The sequence below is a fragment of the Daldinia childiae genome (assembly GCF_008694065.1).
Source record: "Daldinia childiae strain JS-1345 chromosome Unknown Scaffold2, whole genome shotgun sequence".
In the NCBI taxonomy this organism is placed as follows: Eukaryota; Fungi; Ascomycota; class Sordariomycetes; order Xylariales; family Hypoxylaceae; genus Daldinia; species Daldinia childiae.
In genome coordinates, this window is record NW_022984643.1 from 5,836,092 (window position 1) to 5,858,813 (window position 22,722).

Below are 22,722 nucleotides of genomic sequence, written 5' to 3' on the forward strand. Positions count from 1 at the left end.
TAAAAAAAAAAGTTCGCTAAAAATAATGGATGGTAATGATGATGCTTAAACTTGCGCCTCCCTAGCACAATCTACCGTAGATATTCGCCGGTTGCCCGCTTCCCTTTTCTTTTTCCTTGAAACATGGATGATCGAATATTTATAATAATAAAATGATAAGTAAAATTGGTTTCGGAAATGGGCGTCGGGGTAGGTCGAGGGGAGAAAAAAAAAGACCTTGGTTTTGGTTTTCGGTATACCCAGTCATACATGACAAGTAATAGACTGCTAATCCTGTGGCACATAAGCGGTGTCAAACACAGTGAATACCGCCTCCGACTTCGCCCGTTCGAATAAAATTGCGTCAATGAAATTTCTTATCCACGCGGATGAGAACGACACCCGGCGTCTTGTTGCCATGGGTGTCTAAGAGTTGTATAAAGCGGTAACCCGTCGCCAAACGGTCGAGGCGGATGCATGCCCAGCCAAGAAATGGGTCGCGATTTAGCGACATGAGTCGAGGCGTGTCATCTTCCACCTTGAACCTAGATAGAGAAGAATTCGTAAGCTAGGGTTCATGAACAAATCGGGATCTTCAGGAACACTCCATAATATCACAGACTAGGGAGGAACCCGTCTGTTACACAACTGATAAATGAGACGTAATGGAACGTAGCGAGCGAATATGAGTAGCAAAAAAAAAAAAAAAAAAAAGGACCAACGCTAGGTGGTCGTTTGCTCTAGGACTCGCTTCGCTCCCGCGAACAGTTCTAAGGGGCAATGGCCTGTTGTGATATATCACATCCTCCTTTCCGTCACTCAACGGTTCGTTGCACATGCAAGCTCAGCCGCCGGCGACTCCCCGGCTCGGAACACGTGAATTATTGGATATGTATATCATAGTGAAAACCCGACTATCCGGATCCGGATATGTGGGTGCCCGGCGGGAAGACGTATCGGGGAAATTTTTGAAATGAGAATACGACGGGAAAGAAAACACGGGCGGCAAATTCTTACCTGACAAAACTGAGTTGCTCTATGACCCTTTTGACACCAAGGAAATGAAGTTCGTTTTTGACACTGCCGAAATCTGGGTAATCCGTCTTCCCGATCCCTGTCTTCTGTTTGTACTCGCATTCGCGGACCCTACCACCCCCGTCGATAAAGGCTCCGAATCGCTCTTCTATCTTTTCGACGTGTAACTCGCACCTTACATAGGGTCTCAGGGATCTCGAGTTGCTACTGTGAGTACCCTCGGGCAACGGAATATGTTGGCCAGCGAGCACGGTGATGACAAGATCGAGAGTGCTCTGAGGGCCAGCATCCTCTGGAGCTGTAAACGCGTCTTCGCTGAGGTATCCTGGCGGCTTCAGTACCCAACCATGCTCACCCGAAAACATGGCTTCGTTGAGCATCATGCCTTCATCCCAAGACTGCCAATTCATAGCTACCATTTGTACACCTTTGCGCCAGAAGTGTGACGGGTCCAGATTTGACGAGTCCCATCGCAAGCCCTTTGGATAGGCACGCATAAAGAAATGTCGATTGTGAGAGAATAGCTCAAAGTGTTTAGAAGCAATGAGTTCAAAAATCTTGTTCTCGTTTATAGAGAAGATGTGCGAGGGGATTTTAGCAGCTGGCGACTCGAAGTTCGTAAAGTGCTCGCTATGAGTATAAATAGCAAGAGAACTAAGAGCCTCACATATAGGAACCTTAGGCTTCTTGGCGCCATTCTGGAGAATAGGTCTATCATCCTCTGACCCAGATGCGTCATCATCAATCGTGGTGTGAGGTGATAATGTCGACATAGTCCCATCTAAGCTTGGCGAGGCCCTCTTGACCTTGATGAGTATTTTGTTAAGCAGTTCCTCTAGCTTTGGCATTCGGCCATTCGGGCAATTTTCATGGGGTTTATCGACTAGTAAACCAGCCCATTCTTCCTTCATGATTTGAACCATAACACCCTGTTGCTCCTGGTCGGCGTGAACTTCTAGACTGACAATAATGGGTAAATTGGTCGTCTCAAAGGCCACTTCGCGAACGGCTTTACAAACCTCCCGAAATCCAACGGGTGTTGTAAGGGTATAACCGTGCATCACAATCGGCTCGTCCGGTGGTAACGACGGTCTAGATCTTATAGATAGACGCTCAGCATCAAGTTCGCTGGCAAGGGAGGCCGGATCAAGGGCAGCACCAATCTCTCGGCCAAACGGCGGCGGCGCCAGCTCGGACTTGCTGCATCTTGGACTATGGCTGTGGACTTTCTCGACACCTAGTCTTAATCGAGCTTTCTCAACCGTCTCTTCTACAGCATCCTTGAAATGAGCGGCAGCTGTATGTAGACTTCCCCCGGAGAGGTGACGAACGTGTTCAAATCTCGAAGTTGGCTTCGCCGACGGTTCTCTTGGATTGTCCGGCGTGGAGCTTTGCGAATCACTATTCCACACATCTATCTCCACACACCTACATCCTCTTCTAAGAACGCGCCTGTAAGCATCCGCTGTGCTTCGGCCAGATAACTGGTTGCCGGATAAGTACGTGTTGTGGCTGCTGCTAATAAAATAATTGCTTATAGGTTTCGAGAGGTCTTTTTGTTCAAGGGAGATGGGCTTCTCTGCTTGAAGACCAAACCCTAGCCACCACACCTCGAGGAACTTCTCAAATTTGTATCTTTCCTCCTTTAAAACTGGAGCTTTATTGCCCTGGACGATTTCGAGGAAGTCTTTAAAGGCTTGGCGTGACAAGAAAGCTTCCCCTCGACGAAGGGAGTCGTAAAGTTTTCGTAGATGTCGTTGAATAGCAGCGCTTAGATATACTTCCTTTTCTCCATCTTGGAAGTGCACAGCCGTTGGCGTGATAAATGAAGCTAGAGCGATTGCTCGCTTAAGCGCTTTAATCGAATTGGTCCCAAGCTCGGAATTCAACGTTAGTCGTCGCCGAATCGTTACCGAGCGCGTCGGTGTCGCGTTGTTCGTCCGTCTCCGCATCTGTCGTATAACTATCAGTACTCACTCAAAAGCCCTCATCTTAATATGGAAGAAATGGGGACCGCGTCAAGTTACTATAGGCTTACGTTAAAACACATTGAGTTAGTAGTTATAGATTAGCTCAGATCTTCCTTGAGAAGTGTCGCCTCTTTAATTTATGCCCTGGTCGAGCAAAATAAGGTATTGTCGAAGGGCATTAGAGTAAAGGCGTCGCTCCCCTTTTAAAGGGTCAGGTAGGAATAATTCTTGAACTCGGCTAGGATGATAGGTATTCGTAGGTAGATATGAAACTATGAGCTTAACGGCTTTGGACAACGTGACAGACAATGGACAAAGTAAGTAATTCGAAAATCAAAGGAATTGAAAATTGTACACGCAGACAACGTATGACGCGAGAGGGTTTGTAATGCGAAATGAAGAGAAATGCAAAAAGAGCGAAAGCGTAAAGGTTCAAGTTCGAGTTATGGTTCAGGTTCAGCTATGGACAGGGTGCAGCCTCATCCCAGCACAAACCCAGCACAAACCCAGAACAAGCGGCCCCACTGCTGTAGTAGAAACTTAGAACACGACCAATCCGACCGTTTCAGGGGAGCCGATCCCTGAAATAAGCTACTATTCGTAGGGCTGTACCGTGGGACCGGGCCCTGTATGTCTTGGTTGCCCACCACCCAAGAGAACTATAGTTGACGTTCCTGGAGGATCTTGAAAACCTGGGTAATACCAACTTAGGGATTTCAGGAACGAAAATGTTAAAATAAAACCTGAGAAGAAAAATGTTGGAGGCGAGGCAGAAGAATAAATTTAATGGTTGCCGAATTGATTAACGCACAGCTTAGCATATGCCCAGACCGCTACTGTCGTCAAAGACGGGTTTAGGTCAGCCTAAGGCGTGCCGTGCCATGGGCCCTGAAGCATCTGGGGGCGGAGTCTTTACAGCTTGACAGTAGCGGATAGTAACGATTGGCCCCCAATTGATGACCGACAGCTGGAGATGATATAGTGGACATGCAAGTCAACGGCGAGTTGATAAGTCCACTAATGCTACTCTCCACTCTTTTGAACAATACAATTCGCTTGTCTGAATGTTCGAGCACAGCTGAAAGGCTCTAATACAACTCTAGGGTGCATGATATAAGTTCAGGTTTTGATAAGAAAAGAAACTAATTTCAGGTCAAAGTCTGAAGCTAGCAAAAGAACCTATCGACCTTGAAAAAGCGGCGCATACCCCGCTTCGTAAAGACAATGCGATTTTGAATCGCAAATCGATCGGCCCAAGGTAGAATTGGGTGGACGAGATGACGGAATGGGAATGACTTGATGCGGCTAAGATGGTTTATCGATGGCTGCGCCTCACTGAGCAATCCAATGGTTGTAAATGTTTCTTAAGAAGTTAGGAATAAGTAAGCACAGGGCATTGCAAAATGGAGTTTTTGCGCGGTGCCAGCCCCCAGCGAAAATTAAAGGCCCAGTCTTGGCATTCTCCCTCCAAAACAACACCATATAATATATTCAAAATAAGCATGAAAAAAGGGTTGAAAAAAGGAAAAAAAATTATATATTAGCTCTTTAGCCTTTATTATCATTATAGGTAATTTTTATAATTTTACTACCTCAAAAACGGTGGAATTATATATGCGTAAATGTTAATTCTTTAAGAAAGGCTAAATTCCAAGACTGAGCCTTTATTTTTCGCTACTGACTGGGTGCTTGCAGAAAGCAAAAAGAAAAAAAAAATGGACATGCAGATGTGCGACCAGGAAAGAGGAAATGTGGAAATGTGGAAATGTCATGATTATAGTCGAATATGAGTTGCAGTTGCAGTTGCAATAACAACCAAACAACGCAATTTCCATCTATCAGCCCCAATTGATTACCTACATGTACCTAATGTACCTAATATAGTGGAATTAACTAACCTAAGCAGCACGTGAAGCTGGGGTAAAAAAAGGGGGGGTGGAGGGAGGAGGAGTTGTCCGACGCTCATGTCTAAACCTGGAAATGAACGCAAGGCTGCAGACCGAAGCAACGTCATGATTTCTTGAAAGACTTTTACCCCAAGTTGTCCAACTCACCAAAACAATAAAACACAGCCACGTTAGTCAAGCCTATTCTCTCTTTGGTAGTCAACCTTAGGCATTAAAAGCTGGCTGTGCTAATAAATCGACCATATCCACCGGCCAACTCAACTCAACTCACTTAGGTATCGACAGCAGGAAACGGAGGTGGTCACTTATTAGGTCGGTCATGTCGAACAAGACCCATAGGGATTATGAGGCGGAAGTGCGGTCCTGGGGCTTTTCTCACGTCTTCACTTGGACTGACGGCCCGTATGTTTCAGGCCCTACGTCAACGAATGTAAAAAAAGGAATCATGAGATGCCAGTGCTAACTCACAATACTTATGCAGTAATGCCTACTACAGGCCGCACTCTCATACCGGCCTGACAACGCATCTGATCCTGGATGGCCAGCTCACCATCACCTACCCCAAGGACGCTGATCCGGAGAAGAAGACATACACGGTCGGCGACCGCATTGATGTCGACGCCGGCCGAGTTCACGAGGTTTGGATAGGCAATGATGGATGTACATACGTCATTGGCGAATAACCTTCGTCTAGCGAACAGTAGCAATGTCGAATAAAGGGTGGTAAGATATTACAGACGTAGAGGTCGTCGTGTGGTTCTAACAGCGACGGGGCAACTGGATACATACTAACTAATAAATAGAGTGGAGACAAATAGTTCTTTTCATGAGACAAGATCAATTATGGGCATTAAGCTTCATTCTCGGCGTATGCTAATCTCGGCTGTGGGAAACAGAAATCTTCGGCTTCCGATATGCCTGGGCGACTGTGGCGGTGGCTCCAACCGCCATCTGTATGATATCCCTTTTGATATGAGTGAATCAGCCATTCGATCAGCCTGTAGGTATGGTATGAGCCTATGGGGAAGGAACGTAGTGACGGTGCGCCTAGTTCTATATACAAATATTAGAGAGGCTCCCGAGTTTATAACATTCTCCTAACCGTCTAATGATAAGAACGAAAGACTGCGATTCTATAATACCCACATGGAGCAGTGGCTTGCTGGAGCTTTGTCATAATATGCGCGGTAGAAATTACATTATCGACCTCAGTCCAAGTAAGAAAAAAGTTTTCGTAGTCTTACATGTCTAAACATCATGTGAGGCATGCACAAATCGAGAGACCATCGCAACATTTAATCCAGGCTCCTCGTAAAACTAGGTCCCGTTTGGGACTCTTAGCCTCGGAAATCTATGGAAATCGGCTACTACCTCTATACTCCTCGGGATTTGCTAAGGTGAATGATCAAAACATGTAGGGCTTATTAGACGGATTCGGAGCTCCGTATAGCCCTTCAGAGGCGGCAAGTCCGATCTAGTTTTGCCATGTTGAAAGAGGAATTCTATAGCGAATTGACTCCCCACTCGAATAAGTTCATGACTGATGATTATTTTATCGGATCGGGCATGCCGGTGTCTGAAATTCCTCTTTAAGTGACCTCATGCAGGTATTCGTCACGGGCGGCGACTAGAATAATGGCGATGACCTCAGAAACGGCATCTCGGATGATGTCGCCACCACTAGTAGACCCCATAGAGCGATAACAAGCCGGCAGACCGATAACCTTAGATCGCTAGTTGAGTACGATTATCACTGAGGTTCAAGTTAGACAAGCGTCAATAGTTTAAGATCGCACATAATCAGCTGAAATCTTTTTACTTTCCGCCCTATCATTCAAATGTACAACCACACGAACTAAACAAACATGTATGTAGATATAATACTTACTAACAAATTGCGGCAAGATGTCGTGTAATATCGATCTTGTGCGGGCTTGTATCACCACATTCCGGGAAGCTGACGAGTCCTCAAATCTATACCTATCAAAAACCGTGAGGGTGTCGGTTACACTACGCGGCGGGCATTAGCCACGGCGCCGGGCGGGTTGAAACATCTCCCAACTCCTATCGGAAGTTGTAGCTCGATGCCCGCTGTTGAGCAGCGGGGCAACGGTTATACATGCACGAAGTTTGCATTTGAGGTTATCGTCCTGCATTGACATGCTGAGAGGCGTCGTTAGAAGTGATAAGCGGGTGTATCGGCCATACCGTTGAAATATCTAAGATACATTAGGTACCTAGGTAGGTATATTTCAAGTCAAATTATATTGTATAGGTATATGTTCTTTTAGTTTAGCTACCTACTTATAAACTAGATTAGCTTCCCTGGCTATAGAAATAAAATTAAATGAAGCATATTCTCACATGAATATGTTCCTACGACTTCGGCTTGTTTAGCCGGTCCAAATAAATATACTAAATCAGCCGCATCCTTCTGTCGTGGGGCTTAATTGAAGCTTGCGTAAGAAGTATGCATAGAGCATGCGGTAGCACGACGACAAGAACGAATGATGGCGAGTTATGAATGAAGTCGCACTGCAGTCTAATGGGACATCCCGTCTTCCTGTAACGCGCTGATCAACGATCTGCACCAAGGGTATCAAAAGTTTAATCGCATGCTCTGTATATTGTCAATAGTGTCATAGATAGATGTCTTGAATACACTTCTCCCTATTTCGAATGTAGAGAAACGTTAGAACTTAGATCGACTTATACTAATATTGATACATATGTAGTGACCTGGGAATTCTTGACCGCCATCGGAGAAAGGAGATAACCAAAATGGGAAACTTCATTATTCTTGCGTCAGTATTAGCAAACGGCAACCGCATACATGAAACAGCTGATTGTTGTACAATAAGGCGGTGAAAAGGAAGATTTGTTGTCACCAAAATAACCTGCATATGTCCTATGTATGTAGGTGGTCAGGCAAGAACAGAAGTTTCGGGACGTCAACACCGAATCAAGGTTTCGCGACATTTGTAAATTCTGAATAGGATCAAGTGGGGGGGAAGGGGGAAATCTTTACGATTACGACGTTGCGGAATCGATCCCTTCTTCATTTCATTGGTGTAAACATACTAGTACTGTAGACTACCGACCTCTTTGATTGGAGACGCTTAACGTGTTTCTGTATTTCCGTAAACAATGTAGCGCGTGTGTTAAATCCGACGCTATGTACGAGGCTCTTCCGCAAGTGACGTTCTCGATGTTGTCGGCGGCTTCTAAAGGATTACCCAATATTAAACCGTGTGGAGAGCAATGTCGGAAGTGTCAGGAAGAGGAAGTATTCCTTTTGTCGAGGAATTAGTTGGATAGGTATATGAGATTTAGAAGCGCCGGCTCAAAAGAACAGTGAACAGGGCCGGAGTGTTTGAAGCGGTAATCCTAGAGAATTACTAGCATAACCCTGTAATCTTGTGTCCCCCGGTCTTTGTGGCTGGTCTTGGTCCTGCTCCGCAAGATGCAACGTCAGTCGTACTTGTGTTATCGAAGCTTAAGATTGCTCTATAAGTCATACATACATGATAGGTATATGCGTATGTGGATATAGGGAAAAAAAAGATCAGGCCGAGACGCGTGTATTTGTGATGATAGCATGACGGATACCGATAACTAGAATCCCGGAGATTTGACCTAACGTAGATGTGAGTTGGTTTTCTACCTATGTGTAAGTGAGAATATATCGTATGTAAGTATTACATAACATTGAGTTGTTGAACTTCGGTCTCATCCTTGTAGAATGTCGGATATCGGAGACAACGGGATGAAATAAGGTATAGTAGCCTTAATTCATGGGGTTAAGTATCAAGTATAGCTTAGCGAAGGACTTTCCGTATTCAGCAGAGGTATATAGTTGATATCTGATAGAAGAAAAGAACAGTACCGTACTATAGCGATGATGGATTCGTGCAACCGAACCCATTGTCTCGCATATATGAGCAAGGATAAACTATCGGTGGCATATAACTATCTTTGTGGCATCTTCGGACAGATAGCTCGGTTTAGGCTAGAATAGTATAATTGATCTAATCAAGTAACTATGGTTTTTGAATAACTAGTTAGTTATTGTAAATTATACTAGTTCTAGCCTTAGCTATAAAAGTTCCGTAATCCTTGTTTACTTTAGTATGCAGCTTAGAGTTTAAAGTACCTCATGTAGTGATCAAATAATAGAATTCGGGAATGCCTTAGCTGCTTAGATAGTTGACAAGTTGATAGGTACTAATAGGTACACGGTCTTGATTTAGTGTGTATGTATCTCTAGCTTTCCCAACTTAGGTCAATTCCGGTCTCCAATCGGTGCAGGAATGGAGATTGCAAGGGTATGAAGATCAGACAGATGCAGGGAGCAGCCGGTTGGCGGGGCTTATAAGCGGACCTTTAGAAAAGAGGTACTTTGTGTAATACTTTAAAGGCGACTGCTAAATGCGTACAACATATGTACTTTTGTGCCTTCTTACCTTACCAGAAATCTAGAATGCTAATTTCCGTGGCTTCCCATAGTTCCCATAGTTTTTAGTATGGGAAAGTTGAGCGTCTCAGTTGCCGCGCTGAAGTAGCAAAAGTAACATACAAGTCTTGTCTTAATTTTCCAGATCTCGATGTCCCATTAAACTCAGTCAAGATCAAGTTCCAAATTCAGGTTTCTTCTGCGTCAAGACTTCCAAGACCCGCATCTCACACTTTAATCCTGGACCAATAAGTACCAATAACTTTTATATTCCCAGCCATAGTTCATGGATGCATCTCTCTGTCTCTTTCACTTGCTCTATCTTTTTTTTTAACTCAACCCCACCGTACATATGTGCATAACAACATACAACAACATACATACATACCTACCTACCTCATGTAACATAACCACAACTACCTACCTCCTAAGGTAAACATATATGTAAGTGTACGCAAACCTCTACATCAAATCCTGCACATAACACTCTTTTCTCCTTTGTCTATTTTATTTGTTTCACAGCCCCTACATAATATATGTAGTCATGGGCGCAGATCTATCTCCTATAAGATATATGTGAATAAAGCAACATCTTAACTAATGCCGCCGCATTCGTTCCGTCTCAGTGTGTAGCTCAGATAACTCGGTCAGTCAATATATTCGTCTTCTTAAGATACACACCGCGTACGGACTGAGATAAACAGGACCGGGGGTGTTGCGTATTTCCTATTAATCCATCATCCCGCACCTTTCCCAACCCCCAACTCACCATCTAGATCAATAACATCTTATCCATCCATATATGTGACCTTGGATCTCGGGGTGTAACCCAGACTGCTTTATAATACGCTTTATAATACCTGTCTTAAAGCCTCCTTCATTCTCAAATCTTGAATCGTACCCGTTCTCGATCCGAGCTTGTCTATTCCCTTTTACATGAGATTAGTGTGGTTCGTTGATCGCTAATGCTAATGTTCTGTTGAAGCTACCGGCATGGAATTGTCAATGCTTGCCTAATATTAGTACCGCGCCGGTTTTTCGGCCTTGCCCTCACCCAACATCATGGGGAATTCGATCTCCGCCGAAGCTCCATGGAAGGGTCACCGAGCATCTCAGAAACTATCGAAACCTAAGACAGGTAATCCTACCGCAGCTGGCCTGTTGAATACCAATGGCGCCTCAAACCAACCGCGCCATTCCCCGGCAGCGAGACGTGCCTCGCTCCCCCACGCTCCTATATCTGCAGCCCCGCCGATGCTTCCTGAAAAGGATCCTGTCGTATCCGTAAGCGTGCCAAGCAGCGAGAAAGGGTTAGATTTAGGACATCGTATTTCGAGGAGACTGTTCCGTTCCAATACCTCCAAAGACGTACCTAGGCATCATCGGAGAAGTAGCAGTGTCGAGGTACCAGATCTTCCGCAAGAGCGTTGGTCAAATAGGATAGATTTTCCAGGAAATGGATTCAATGAAGGCTATAACTATGGCCAAGCTTCTGTCCAAGTGTAAGCTATGATGCTTGTTTTTCATTATAGAGGTATAAGCTAAATATCATCATTAGGAGCTTGTCTAAGAATACGTCACGAACTTCGTTTAATTACGACCCTTTCTCTTACGAGGCTCAACGCTTGTTAAATATCGTTAACGAACCGTCTCGCGAAGATAATTCGGTTGGTTTGGAGAATCGAATACACATTTCCGAAACGATACGGGGCGACCTCAGGGGACGACGACCGTCAATCCCTGAGGCGCCTCCGTCAATAACTCAAAGTAATTCTGACTTATCTTTATATGCCCCTATGCGACGGAGGTCTTTTATGACTCCTGGCGTTGCTACTCGTGAAGTGCGAATAGACGCGGACCTTCCAAAGCAGAAGACGAGATACAGTGTCCCCTCTACCCCAGCGCGTCGAGAGTCTATGGAGTCGATGGGTATTGGTACAATTAGTTTGCCTCATCGGTTAACCAATCCAGAGCCTGTACCCCGTGCACTTACCCCTTGCGAGGGAGAATATACACAGACAGGCGCTTTTAAGCTTGGCACCCTCCGAATTACAAATGGCAGTCCAGCAAGGAGCCCGGCAAGGAGCCCTATTCGAGATCCTGATGGTGATACCAAGTACGAAGATACCGGGATATTAGCAAGTAATGGTACAGCAGAAGATTATTTTGGAAAGGTACAAGCGGCTCCAACCAACCACATTCAGACTCAAGGCCCCGAGGTTTCAGTTCCGGGAGTTGAAATCCAAATCAACTCTAATGTCGAAGAAGCGACCTCTGCACGCTCTATATCGTCTCAGAAGTTCGGAGAGCTTCTAGGCGAGCATCAGATAAATCCACCAACGCTTAATGATGAGAAGATGATTATCCCAGATATATACGTTACTAGCAAGAATACGGCTATAGAGGATAAATTGTTCGAAGACGACGATCAGGACGAGTATTCATCAGTCGAGATTCTAGATGTACGAATTGACCCAAACGCGAAGTCTGTGCCACCTTGCACGAAGCCAGCGGCAGAAGAGAGGAGCTCCAAAGAGATCAGTAGGTCAGATAGTGGCATTGCGAGTCCTGCTTCAGAGTACTCGGCCGCGCCTTTATCCAAGGCAGATTCAGGCTATAGTTCAAGTGTTTCACTGCGATCGCTTTCTTCAAGGCTACAGGCTCCCGAAAAAGACCGCACTCTTGAGGTTATGAGCGATACTAGTGTGAAGCAAACCAGGCGCACCGGAGAATTAGAGGCCACGAGTCCTATTATCGCGACAGCTAGTGTTGATATTTCTAAGTCATCTAACGAATTATCCCCTCCGCCGGTACCTATGAAAGATCCCCATCTTGTTGCTCCTGCTAGCCCCAAGACGCCAGGAGGACATTCGCCGCAATTTCAGCAAGCCCCCAGATCATTAGGCATTTCTCAGCCTACTCAGGCGCCAGGAAGAGCCTTACCATCACGCAATACGTGGAATCATCCCAGCCGTGGCACCGAAACTTACCGGACATCTCTACGTAGTCCACCTACATCCAGTCCTAGTCGAAGCATTACCACTGGCTTCCGCAAGCCCGGAAAACTACAGAGATTTTTAAGTGGAAGTCGAGCACCGCTCGCTACCAATAATACGCATCCTGTTGGATATGCACGTGTTCCTGCTATCTCTAGGGATATGCATGCAAAACTTCAAATGCATTCAGGGTCAAGGCCTATGTCGTTCAGGAAATTGGCTCTAAGGTCTGCAGCTAGCAAAGAGACACTGGGAACAATCCTAAGTGTTGGAAGTGCAGAGCTACTCCAGGATGAAGATCTCTCTCCGAAAACCTTAGGCGGCCAAATAATAGTTCCAGATCGAAATCAAGGGACATCAGTTTCTATTGAATCAAAGGTTACGGACAATTCATCCACCTTATCGAAGAAGTCGGTCCGCCGTAAACCTGTACCCGCTCGAAGTTATGATGCGTCTCCTAAGCCACCTACGATCATGAAAACATCCCCGGAAAATAAGCTCGTTCAGGTCGCATCACCTAGAACAACCAATGGAGACCCTAACAGTTCCACTAACAGTTCCACTAACGTTACCACATCAAACAACAGAACGAGATACTCTACATACATTCCGCGACAGCCTAGCTCAAATACTGTAATGGGACATATGGAAGAGGGATCGAGGATGATAAATACCAGACGTAGTTATGAATTCTCTCAAGGCAAACCGCACTCTGCAATATCCCTTGAACTTCCACCACCTATACCAAGTTCGAGATTTTCTAAAAGCCCCCCGCCCGTTAGTATGAGAACTCGGAATATAGGTTCTTTACGAGTTCCTTCACCTGTGAGGTCAAAGTCAACCCCTCCAGAAAACATGGGCCGGCCAGGTCGACCTCTCTACTCTAGTAAGGGGAGTCGAGAAGGCAATTTGACGACCCCCGACGTGAGGGGTACTTTCGCGGCAAATCAGACTATGGTATCCAGAAGATCGAGTCGGGAGAATTTCCAAAGTTACCCTTCCGGCCAAGCTCATCGTTACATTGATAAGTCTTCTTCTCTGCCTACACTAAACGGTGTTCAGCCCACAAGCCTCAGACCGGAAGTGGTAGATCAGGCGCCTAGCTGGGATATTCAGATAGACCATGGTCCTTCCCTTTCTCGACGCTCATCCGATTATAGCCGTCGAAGTTCACTTGCAAGTCAGTCGAGTCGACGAAGCGCTGTAACTACTGGGCCAGCCTTCTTCCGGCAATCACACCATTCGCAACCCAATTTACCATTACATCGTCGGCCTAGTTATGATGAGTATAATATTGTGCCGCAAGACAGCTGTGCTCGGGATAACGGCCCCTACCCATCATTGTCTCGCAACGGACAGACATACGTCTCGAATCCTTGGAGTGGTCGGTCAATGTCATTGCCACAGCAATTAGACCAACAATGGGATCAACATATACAACATCCTACACCCCCTCCTCGGCACCATACTAGGCACCTAAGTTTGGATCAGCAAGGTAACCCCATGCCTTATCGGGTTCTTCATTCCTACCACTCTCCCGCTTATCGTCACATGCCGATCTGGCAATAAATTACATGCCCTACTGCCTTTCCTAAGAGTTGAATTGCAAGGGTTTCCTTGTGCTTTTTGCATTTTGACTTGAGATGCATCTCAACATTTCTAATTATTTCCTTGATATCCCGCATTTCCCCGGCGTTTTACTTTGAGGTAACCCAATGGCTACCATGTGACCCTTTCCCTCACTGCATTCATTATCACAAATCATTTTCCTTTATCAGGTGAAAGAGTGTGTTCCTGTGGTTGATATGTAGCATACTACAAGAACAAGGTGGATTTTTGATTCTGGATGATAACGGCAACAATTTACGACACTAGGCAACGGTCATGACGCAGACTGGGAAGAACAGTTTGCTGTGTTTTTTTCTTCTGTTCTAATAAATGGAAAATGATACCACGTATTGACGGACGCACATTCTATACCCATTCGGAAACAGGGACGTCGTTTTCTTCTATTTAGGCGCTATGGCATCAGGACTTGGCAGGTATACGAGTAGCTGTTGCTACCTAATGTTGCTAGAACTGTACATATAGTATAGCAGCAAGGAATAAGAGATACATAAATGCGAGATAAAATTATCTGCGCCTTCTAGTCTATCTGGAGGTGGTGACGTGAAACTAATATTATAGACTACCAACTTAGGTGATCTGGACGGGTCGATATCATCCAAATGAATAGAACAAGAGATATTGCGGCATAAGAAGAAGGATATGACATGGGAGCTTACAGAACAAAAAAAGTGTCGCATGCACAATAGTATATGACTTCTTAATAATATCCCATCCATCCTCCTATTACATAGGTTAAAGTTTTGGCACCAACAAGCTCTATTATACTCACTAGCATCTAAGAGCAATAGCCTAGTTGCATCTCTAATTTAACACGTATTTTACCAATATTCTAGATGGCAAGCTATATTTGTCTTGTCTAGCATTCCCTCCGAAAGACTACATGTTGGATTTTCAAAATTATTAGGGAATCTTTATACAAGGGGTTAATTTGCTGATTTCCATTTACACTACGGCATATAGCTTTAATAGTATGTATGAAGGCTTTTATTTTGCTAGTATCAGAGGGTTTTATCCGTCTTTACTTTTATTCTATGTACCTATTTTAAATGATTATATTAACCTGTTTGCTATATAGGTACCTAGGTATGTTTTTATTTCTTCTACTTGCGTATTTAACTAATTGACTGACTTGTCACTTAATAATACGAGTATAACTCTATTTATGGTAATACGAGGATTGACAACTATTCCGACTATCCGAGTACGACATATCAACCATCCGAGGGGGAATTGCGGGCCAAAATGCGGTTTACCGCTGGAAAGCGTAAAAGGTTAGGCGACCAATCAGGGCCTGCGGTAGCTAGCATTTCGCTTGTATCCGCTACGCTACCTAAGTTAGCACCCAACTATGCTTTTAGCACTGTGCCCTGTTTGGTTAAGCGTTTGATTAGGGAATTACGTAGTTTGCTCTGCTAAGCCACAAGAGTTTTTGTGCCTGCACTTGGGGGGGGAGATTCAGTTTGCTAAAGACTAAAGTACCTTATCTAACCTAGCATAGAACCAAAGTAGAACCACCTTGCATGTGGATATCGTGACATTGGAGCTTCTTCACACTACACTAATACACTAACAGTACACTCTACACACCACACCATCTACACTGCTGAGTTGACAGACTTTCAAACATGCCTCGTTATCCATCTGCATGAAATCGATACACGAAAAGAAAAATACGTGAATGTACATTCTAGTTCACATAATCCGATTACCATACTCGACATTCGATTGCGACCCGAAAGGAGACGGAGAGAAAACAGATACTTGCTTGCATAATAAATGCCTGACATCGTCGCATGAATATCGATCCCGATCCCACGTTTCACAACCCTCCCACCAACAACTAAGCTTTTTCTGAGACCTTGCCCATGAACAGTCTACCCCGGATCTATACCTAAAATAGTGTGACGAAAGTTAATTGATCCTGTGGGGGTCGAGAATAAAGTAGCGAAGCACATTCAAGTCGCATCTCTCCTGACTGTCCTCGCCCAATATGGCAGACTATGGCCGCCAGTCTCCCGACTTCAACTCTCCCCAAATTCCCGAGCTCGAGCACATAGCCAGCATGTCACTAGGGAATAGCGCAACACCACCACCACCTGAAGATGGTGCCGTCTCTTCAACAAATGGTGGTGTACTCGAACCTACCGCGATGGGTTCTAGCCCAGGTGAACCCGAAATGTCCAAGGAAGTACAAGAGGTGCTCGCTTCAGATGTATAAATCCTACAAGGCGTCGCATACTAAGGAAGACATGGCTGATTTCGTGCAGATTGGTGTTTCCACTATGCTAAATAGGCTCAAGCAAAGCATTATAGCTGCCAAGGTTAGTTATTTTCGATAATACGCTCCAGTTATAACTATTCTTGTCGAGTTTCTAATCATTATATCTTGTAGGAATTTGCTACATTTCTTAAGAAGCGGTCGGACCTCGAAGACCAACATGCTAAGGGCCTCAAAAAGCTGTGTAAATCGACTCAAGACAGCGTCCACCACACAGATCATAGGCAGGGGTCGTTCGCGCAGTCGTATGAGGAAATGCTCACAATACATGAACGTATGGCCGAAAATGGAATACAATTTGCGTTATCTCTACACCAAATGCATGAAGACCTCCTTGAGGTAGCTGCGGTGGCCGAGAAACACCGCAAAGGATGGAAGCAGAACGGCTTAGCCGCCGAACAACGTCTGACTGATGTGGAGAATGCAATGCGCAAGTCCAAGATGAAATACGATTCGCTGGCCGAAGAGTATGACAGAGTGAGAACTGGCGAAGCAAAACAAGGCCCGAGGGTCTTCGGTATCAAGCCCAAATCAGCGGCACAGCACGAAGAGGACCTCCTACGTAAGGTCCAAGCAGCCGACACAGATTACATGAGCAAAGTTCAGGCATACCAGTCTGAAAAAGCAACCGTCGAGACTTCGACCCGTCCAGAAGCTGTCAAGGCGCTGCAAGATCTCATTAGAGAATGCGACTCTGGCACTACTCTGCAAATGCAGAAATTTGGTAAGTAAATGCGAACGTAGAGACAAAGTTTGGCATATGATATTAACTACGTATTAGCTTCATTCAATGAAAAGCTATTGCTTAGTAACGGGTTGGTGATAAGTCCTTTGAAGACCACCACTCAACCAGGTCAGCAGTCTCGCAGTCTAAAAGAAGTTGTCCAGGCCATCGACAACAAGAAGGACCTGGAGAACTATATTATCAGCGTTCATAGCAAAGTACCGGCTAAATCATCAGAGCCAAAATACGAGAGGAATCCCGTACGTCGTCGGCTATCTGACTTTCGAGCCATGCTCGATGCTAACTTAAGCCAGGTTCTTAACCCTCAGCAAAATGTGTCCCTAAATCAGGTGACACATATGCATCAGCAACAAACACGGCCGCAGTCTCAGCAGCGACAAGGGTCACCTTCACAAGTGCAACAGCAACCAGGTTCAATGGGCTCTCGGACTGGAGGGTTCGATTCCATATCGTCACCGATTGGGTTCCAAGGATCAGCTCAGAATTTCACTCCTCCTCCTGGACTGGCACCAGTCCAACGGCCGCCTTCAGGAGCAGGGCATGAGAGGAGCTTCAGCCATGGTGCAATGCTAAACCAGCCTAGTATGCAACCTCAGCCGCAGTATAATGTCCGGAACTCGATACAAACCCCTCCGACCCAGTCACGATTCAATGGTGGTGGTATGGGTGGCATGGGTGGCCCTCCACAACTTGGAGCCTTACCATTCCAGAACCAGCCGCCTCGAGAGCAAAGTCCTCAACAACAAGGTGGGCAAACAGGCTTCCAGGCCCCGCCGCGCAGTGAACAGTCTCCGGCGCGGTCGACATCGCCTCATGGTGCTGCTGTACCGAAGACAGAGGGAGCAATATCGAGGGGACCGGTCTTTGGGATTTCCCTGGAGCGGCTATACGAAAATAGTAAAGGACCCGTACCGATGGTCGTCTACCAGTGTATCCAGGCCGTTGATTTGTACGGACTTACCGTCGAGGGTATCTACAGGCTTTCCGGCTCGTCAGCGCACGTGAACAAGTTAAAACACTTGTTTGATACTAGTTCGTCCCCCCCCCCCCCCCTTTCTTCCCCCCTCTATGAAGTGGGTAGCGAGAGCTAACTTAAAGGGAAAATAGACGAAGACGCGCCGATCCTAGACTTCCGGAATCCAGAGAACTTCTTCCATGACGTGAACAGTGTAGCAGGCTTACTAAAACAGTTCTTGAGAGACTTGCCGGATCCGCTGCTGACATCGGAGCATTACGCGGGTTTCATTGAGGCGGCGAAGAACGACGATGAGGTAGTGCGGCGGGACAGCTTACACGCCATCATCAACGCGCTGCCGGACCCAAACTACGCTACGCTAAGGGCGTTGGCACTCCACCTGCACCGCGTCATCGACAACTCAACCGTCAATCGCATGAACTCGCAGAACTTGGCCATTGTCTTTGGGCCAACGCTCATGGGCACGGCACCAGGAGCAAATATCCAGGACGCAGGATGGCAGGTCAGAGTTGTTGATACGATATTACAGAATACCTACCAGATCTTTGATGAGGATTAGGTTTAGGGAGCAGAGCATTGAAAGAGGTGCATACGTAAGGATTACCCTGAGATGAGAACTGGACCCGAGAAAGTAGCGAGAGTGTACAGTATGCGAGACCCTCGTCTGCCCTTTACGAGAGTACAGTCCGGTGTAATATGCTACAGTTTACTTAATCGTCTACCCAGGTAACGAGTAATTTGTTTTCTTCTAGTGGAGGAGGGACGGGGTGGTGGGGATGAGGTAGGGGTTAAGGGGCAAGGGGAAGGCAATAAGTACGATAGGTGCTTGGTTAAGATAATTTGTCTTAAAGCTTTGCTTGACTACTCAGGTGGTTAGCTCCTTTTCATCATACCCGTGCCTTGTATCAACTTGAGTGCATAACTGAATCTTTAAATTTGCGCCGTGGATCTATCAAAGTAAAGAGGCTTTTGGCAGTAACGTTGTTTTTTTGAGTAAAATCACATATTTCGTTACTATTTAGTCGAGGCCTGGTCGTTTCCTCTCTTGGCTACCTATGTTGTCATCTGTGCTGGCATAGTCTGTTGTAAGCAAGACAGGGCAAGGCTGTGCCCCGTTACTATATATATAATGTGCTTATGAGATTACCTCGGTGCTTACGCGCAAGAGACTTGACAGAGGCCCACAAGACCTTAAATAATTACTAATTGTCTGTTGTTGCGGGCGTAACTGTTTCCTTCATATATGATTTGTAATTGATTCTAAGACCAAGTTTATACTCGCATTTATATATTTACAAGGTCTAGGTCCCGGGGGCTTGGGTACTAAATCATCTCTTCTGCCGTAATCCGGTTCTGGAGTGAAACCCCGGTGCGGTATACGTCTCTTGGGTTTAAGTGAATTACTACATTATCCCGCCTCCGTCGATGGTCTTACAATTATTCTCTAGGGCCTTCTGAGGGTTTCCTATTCCTGCTACGGCCTGTTTTAGCTTGTTATCGTGGGTCATGCTGCTAGATATCCTTAAGCAGCGGCTGGGGCGGCGGGCCCGGTGCTGGTGGCTTGGTTCGGCGGCGGCGGAAGAAACATCGGAAGGTAGGTTACGGCGAGGGCCATGGCTATTTATTTATTTATTAGACGGGAGGGGGTAATATATTGGGCATTACTAGGGAAAGGGTGCTTACCTGACATGCCAATGGTGAAGTACCCGGGAGTGCTGGCGCTGCTCTTACTGGTCTCCTCACTCTCGCCGAGCCAGTTCTGGATGCTGATGACGACCGAGGCCCAACCGATATACCTGTTCCGCGTAAATATGGCGGCCATGGGGAGTGTGGATGAGAGGGTCGAGGAGATTTCGGCGTTATCGCCGGACTTGGGCGCGGGCTCCTGGTACGGGACGACTGTGATGGGGAATGTGTTAGCTGATGCGACGCGACATGATGCTATGTTATGTTATGCTATGCGATGCGATGCGATGCGATGTAATACGTAATGCGCAGATGAGAGAGTTTCTTACCCAGGTCCGGCCTTCGCATATCCTTCTTAGTGGACATATTTCCCTTCTCCTTGGTTAGGAATCTATTATTCGGGTAACTCGGCGTTGGTTATTGTATGTATTTGGGTGTATTATAGGAACGTAGATGTGATGTCGTTGAGATGCAATGCTGCAATCCATTGAAGTTAGGCCTAAATCCAAGTGCTGCAGGGTCGGACCAGGATGCCGTTATACGCTAAACCCTTTTTAGTGGACTGGGCTTTCCTACCTTTTCCCCCACCTTTGTGCGATGAAGCCACACAGCGGGGATCAGCCAGATTACATCCAAGGTACAGATCTACATACAGTCGGTTTATACTGTGTATATTCATTATCCACACTTTATTAAGTGCGAAGTACATAATGTGGCCTACAAACATTGATACCCCCCTGGGTTGCAACATTGAAAGGTACGATACAAAGGTAACCAACCTCAAGTTCGATGTCGTCTCATCTCGTCTCGTCTTGACTTTGACACTCGACTCGAGTCATTATATTAAGTATTACCAGTGTCACCCATTGTACATGCAAAAGTGAAATACCGAAGAAAGCTGAGAGAATCTTATGTAGAGGATCTAAGAGGGCGGGAAATGGCGGAGTAGCTTCGTACTTGGGCCGGCACTTTTGTGTCATCGCGATCCCCTAACTCCATCTCCAGAGGTCGCTCCCCGTTCGGCTTTTGCCAATGTCTCATCAATCTTCTTCGTACGACATCAGCGTCGCCTCGCGTAATGGCACAACCGCTTATTTCTGGCCAAGAGCCCGGTTCGCGGGTTCCTAATATATGCGGCTTTTGTATACGGGTGAGTGAGTACCAACGAGACGAGTTAAGAGAGGCAGATAGCCTTTCTAAGTTTCCGAAGACAATCTACAAAAGGCGACTGTCGCCGGTGATCTCTCCTAATAAAATTTCGGCATTGACGTGGAACATCAACCGTGAGGGGTTATTGTCTTTTTCAACTTCCGAACCGGGAATTTCATGCGAACACGTCTATAAAGAGGTATTTGAAATTTGTGGCTATTCATATCTCAGCACACAAGTGAGCAACGTCATTCTGGAGCGGAGCGAATGTTGCTATAGGTATCCCTCTTAAGTACGTGCATCCAACCACGTCTCATAGGTACCAGGTAACAATAGATTTATCGAGGATAATTGTCGCCACGGTAATTGGTTGAGCTCCTTTGTTTCTCCTTGCAGGAAGCCAACGAATAAAATAGAATAATAGAATAGTAGTAATTAAAGTCTACATTTTTCTCATTTAGCACTCTCGTTTAGTTAATAAAGTCTAATGTTCGGTTCCGTTACATCGCCGTCGTCTCTCTACCCACTTACATCTAACCAATATGGCATCCGAGTTGTCCACGCAAACTCGTCACACATAAGGGATTCGATCCTGCATTGGATCTGTAGACCTGGATACACAACAGCTACTCACGGCCGAATGGGCCTCCGGCGACTTTGATTGTTATTCGTATGCGGCAATTGGTTGCGGGGCTTTCTCTACGAAAGACCGCCGGGATTCAATCAACCATTTGTCAGAGATACAAGACCGGACGCGGGTTATTGATGACCTGCGTCTGGGGCTGGCTGCTGGCTGATAGGGCCTCCGGGCTTGGGGACAAAGTAAACGAGAGAGCAATATTGATAAAAATCCCCAAAGCCCAATGAAACACCGGAGACGGTGTTGGAGTAGCCTTTGATAACACAAGGATTTTCATCATCAAAACAATTCATTCTCCGCAACTGTGAAATGGTTTTCCCGCGCACAAAGGAGCCTATCAAGCAGTATCCTGTCTTGTGATTACCGCTTGCATCCTTGGGCGCCATAACAACTTGATAACAACTGCTACCTATGTTGTGCGTTGTAGTAGTAGAACGTGCCATCATCTCACGATACCCACGTACCATATGATTTGTCGTGGGTTAGATTAGTAGCATCTCAATTCATTTATTTGGGGGCGAATTTAACAACCCTCATATACCAGGAGATAGGGTCGCCAAATCTGGACCGGCTTGCCCGGTAAACTAACAGATTTAGCTTGTCCAGGGCCTCGGTTCAGCCCCCATTCTCTCTTCAATTCCCTTTCCTATTCCTCTTTAGGCTTTACTAGATTTCTTTAACTCCGTTTTAGTCTGTCGTGAGTTGGATCTGTATTTGCAAATTGGAAAGCTCCTCATCCCGCTGATTACGGATATTGCATGTGTAAGCTATTCGGCGTCTTACCTAACGAACACACTCGCGGGGCGAAACTATTGAATCTCCGAACGAAACCCCCTATCAGGCTTCCCAACCAAATTCTTAAACAGAGGCTGACGCTGCGGCGCAGAAAGGAAGTAAAAAAAAAAAAAGGAGCTGATAGCTGATATGATGATTACTATACGTGTAATCTGGTTGCCACGATAGCCGCGGGTTACACCCCGGTGCCTTGCAGCCTAAGCAAGGTAAGGCAAGATAGATTCAGCAGGTTCGGTAGGTTACGGGGGGAGAATGGGGAGATGACCAGCGTCCTCGTGAATGCCTAGGAGATCGGGACTGATCATGAACTTGGATTAGTATGATTGTTTAGGTAGTGGTAAGTTAAGGGTTTTGAGGCTTGGCTATAGGGACTACTTGGCTAAGCTGAGATAGCGTGCCAAGTGTTTATTAATCGTATTGATCCAATTTGTATCATGATATTCGGATAGGTTTATGTATGTACCTAACGTTGGAGTAGGTATTT

The 22,722-nt window shown here is 45.8% G+C and overlaps 4 protein-coding genes across 5 annotated transcripts; 2 read left to right on the forward strand and 2 right to left on the reverse strand.

Moving 5' to 3' along the window:
- Nucleotides 1–343: 343 nt before the first annotated feature.
- GL218_02427 (1-phosphatidylinositol 4,5-bisphosphate phosphodiesterase 1) lies at nt 344–2,966 on the reverse strand (the record flags this gene model as incomplete). The annotated part of the gene is made up of 2 exons (XM_033578945.1): nt 344–524; nt 997–2,966. 2 exons carry the CDS (start codon nt 2,964–2,966, stop codon nt 344–346), a joined length of 2,151 nt encoding a protein of 716 aa, XP_033437815.1.
- Nucleotides 2,967–5,210: 2,244 nt separating this feature from the next.
- On the forward strand, nt 5,211–5,574 carry GL218_02428 (RmlC-like cupin; the record flags this gene model as incomplete). The annotated part of the gene is made up of 2 exons (XM_033578946.1): nt 5,211–5,293; nt 5,373–5,574. The coding sequence occupies 2 exons, from the start codon at nt 5,211–5,213 to the stop codon at nt 5,572–5,574; spliced, it is 285 nt and encodes a 94-aa protein (XP_033437816.1).
- A 10,385-nt stretch (nt 5,575–15,959) lies between these two features.
- GL218_02429 (putative Rho-GTPase-activating protein 7) lies at nt 15,960–18,527 on the forward strand (the record flags this gene model as incomplete). Of its 2 annotated transcripts, XM_033578948.1 has the most annotated exons (6): nt 15,960–16,181; nt 16,237–16,290; nt 16,362–16,971; nt 17,029–17,231; nt 17,286–18,024; nt 18,100–18,527. In XM_033578948.1, 6 exons carry the CDS (start codon nt 15,960–15,962, stop codon nt 18,525–18,527), a joined length of 2,256 nt encoding a protein of 751 aa, XP_033437817.1. The 2 variants fall into 2 exon arrangements, with proteins under 2 accessions (XP_033437817.1, XP_033437818.1); XM_033578947.1 differs by having other exon boundaries at nt 17,029–18,024.
- A 963-nt stretch (nt 18,528–19,490) lies between these two features.
- Nucleotides 19,491–20,020, reverse strand: GL218_02430 (uncharacterized protein; the record flags this gene model as incomplete). Its single annotated transcript, XM_033578949.1, has 3 exons — nt 19,491–19,585; nt 19,652–19,867; nt 19,984–20,020. 3 exons carry the CDS (start codon nt 20,018–20,020, stop codon nt 19,491–19,493), a joined length of 348 nt encoding a protein of 115 aa, XP_033438726.1.
- Nucleotides 20,021–22,722: the final 2,702 nt, after the last annotated feature.